Below are 754 nucleotides of genomic sequence, written 5' to 3' on the forward strand. Positions count from 1 at the left end.
CCCCTCTACTCGGAGCTAGAATACTCTCCGAGGGTTAGTTCCGTGTACCAGGTTTCCCCTTAACTGCAGAACGCCCCCTCTACTCGGAGCTAGTGATACGAGAATACGTACTGCCCCCACGCAGTACCAGTACTACTCGACGATACGCAGCTGCGAAGTACCTATAAAGAAACAGCGAGGTAAAGTTCGGCGGCTATGATAAACCGAAAGTTGTCGTAAAACGCGGGCGAAAGCAAAGCAGAGGGCGGCGCTTTTTGCCGCAGCGATGCCCGCAGCCTGTCGAGCAGCTTCCGCGGCGCCCATGCGCCGCGGGGTTGACCGACAGCCGCGCCTCTCGCGCCTCCCGTGCCACGCACGGCGACGCGCACCCTGCGCGCCAGTCGGCGCATTGGCAGTACTGCACCAGCCAGCACGGCGTGGAGCAATGCATCCAGGGCATTGTGCTGGGCGCCAACCAGCATGCCTCAGGACAGAGCAAGGGAGCATGCTGCGCACCCTGGCGCAGCGCCAGCTCGCCTCCAAACAGGCACTCTCACCACTGCACAGCCGCCCACGAGCGCCCGCAGCTGCACTGCTCAACACTGAAGCTCAGGAGCCTCCCCTTGTTGTCGCAGCTTTGTGCAGTGCAGCGTGCGAGCAGCGCAGCGCCAGGCCGACCCCTGGCACGCCCGGGCGGCTGTGGGACGGAGGCCCGCCGAGCGAGTGCGAGCCGCATCGGCGGCCATGTCTCCTGCCGCCGCGAGTGAGCGGCGCA

At 64.9% G+C, this 754-nt stretch overlaps 1 protein-coding gene across 1 annotated transcript; it reads right to left on the reverse strand.

Moving 5' to 3' along the window:
* Positions 1-161: 161 nt before the first annotated feature.
* EMIHUDRAFT_256994 (hypothetical protein) lies at positions 162-461 on the reverse strand (the record flags this gene model as incomplete). The annotated part of the gene is made up of 1 exon (XM_005765375.1): positions 162-461. The coding sequence occupies one exon, from the start codon at positions 459-461 to the stop codon at positions 162-164; it is 300 nt and encodes a 99-aa protein (XP_005765432.1).
* Between the last annotated feature and the right edge of the window lie 293 nt (positions 462-754).

The sequence above is a fragment of the Emiliania huxleyi genome (genome assembly GCF_000372725.1).
Source record: "Emiliania huxleyi CCMP1516 unplaced genomic scaffold EMIHUscaffold_5571, whole genome shotgun sequence".
Classification (NCBI taxonomy): Eukaryota; Haptophyta; order Isochrysidales; family Noelaerhabdaceae; genus Emiliania; species Emiliania huxleyi.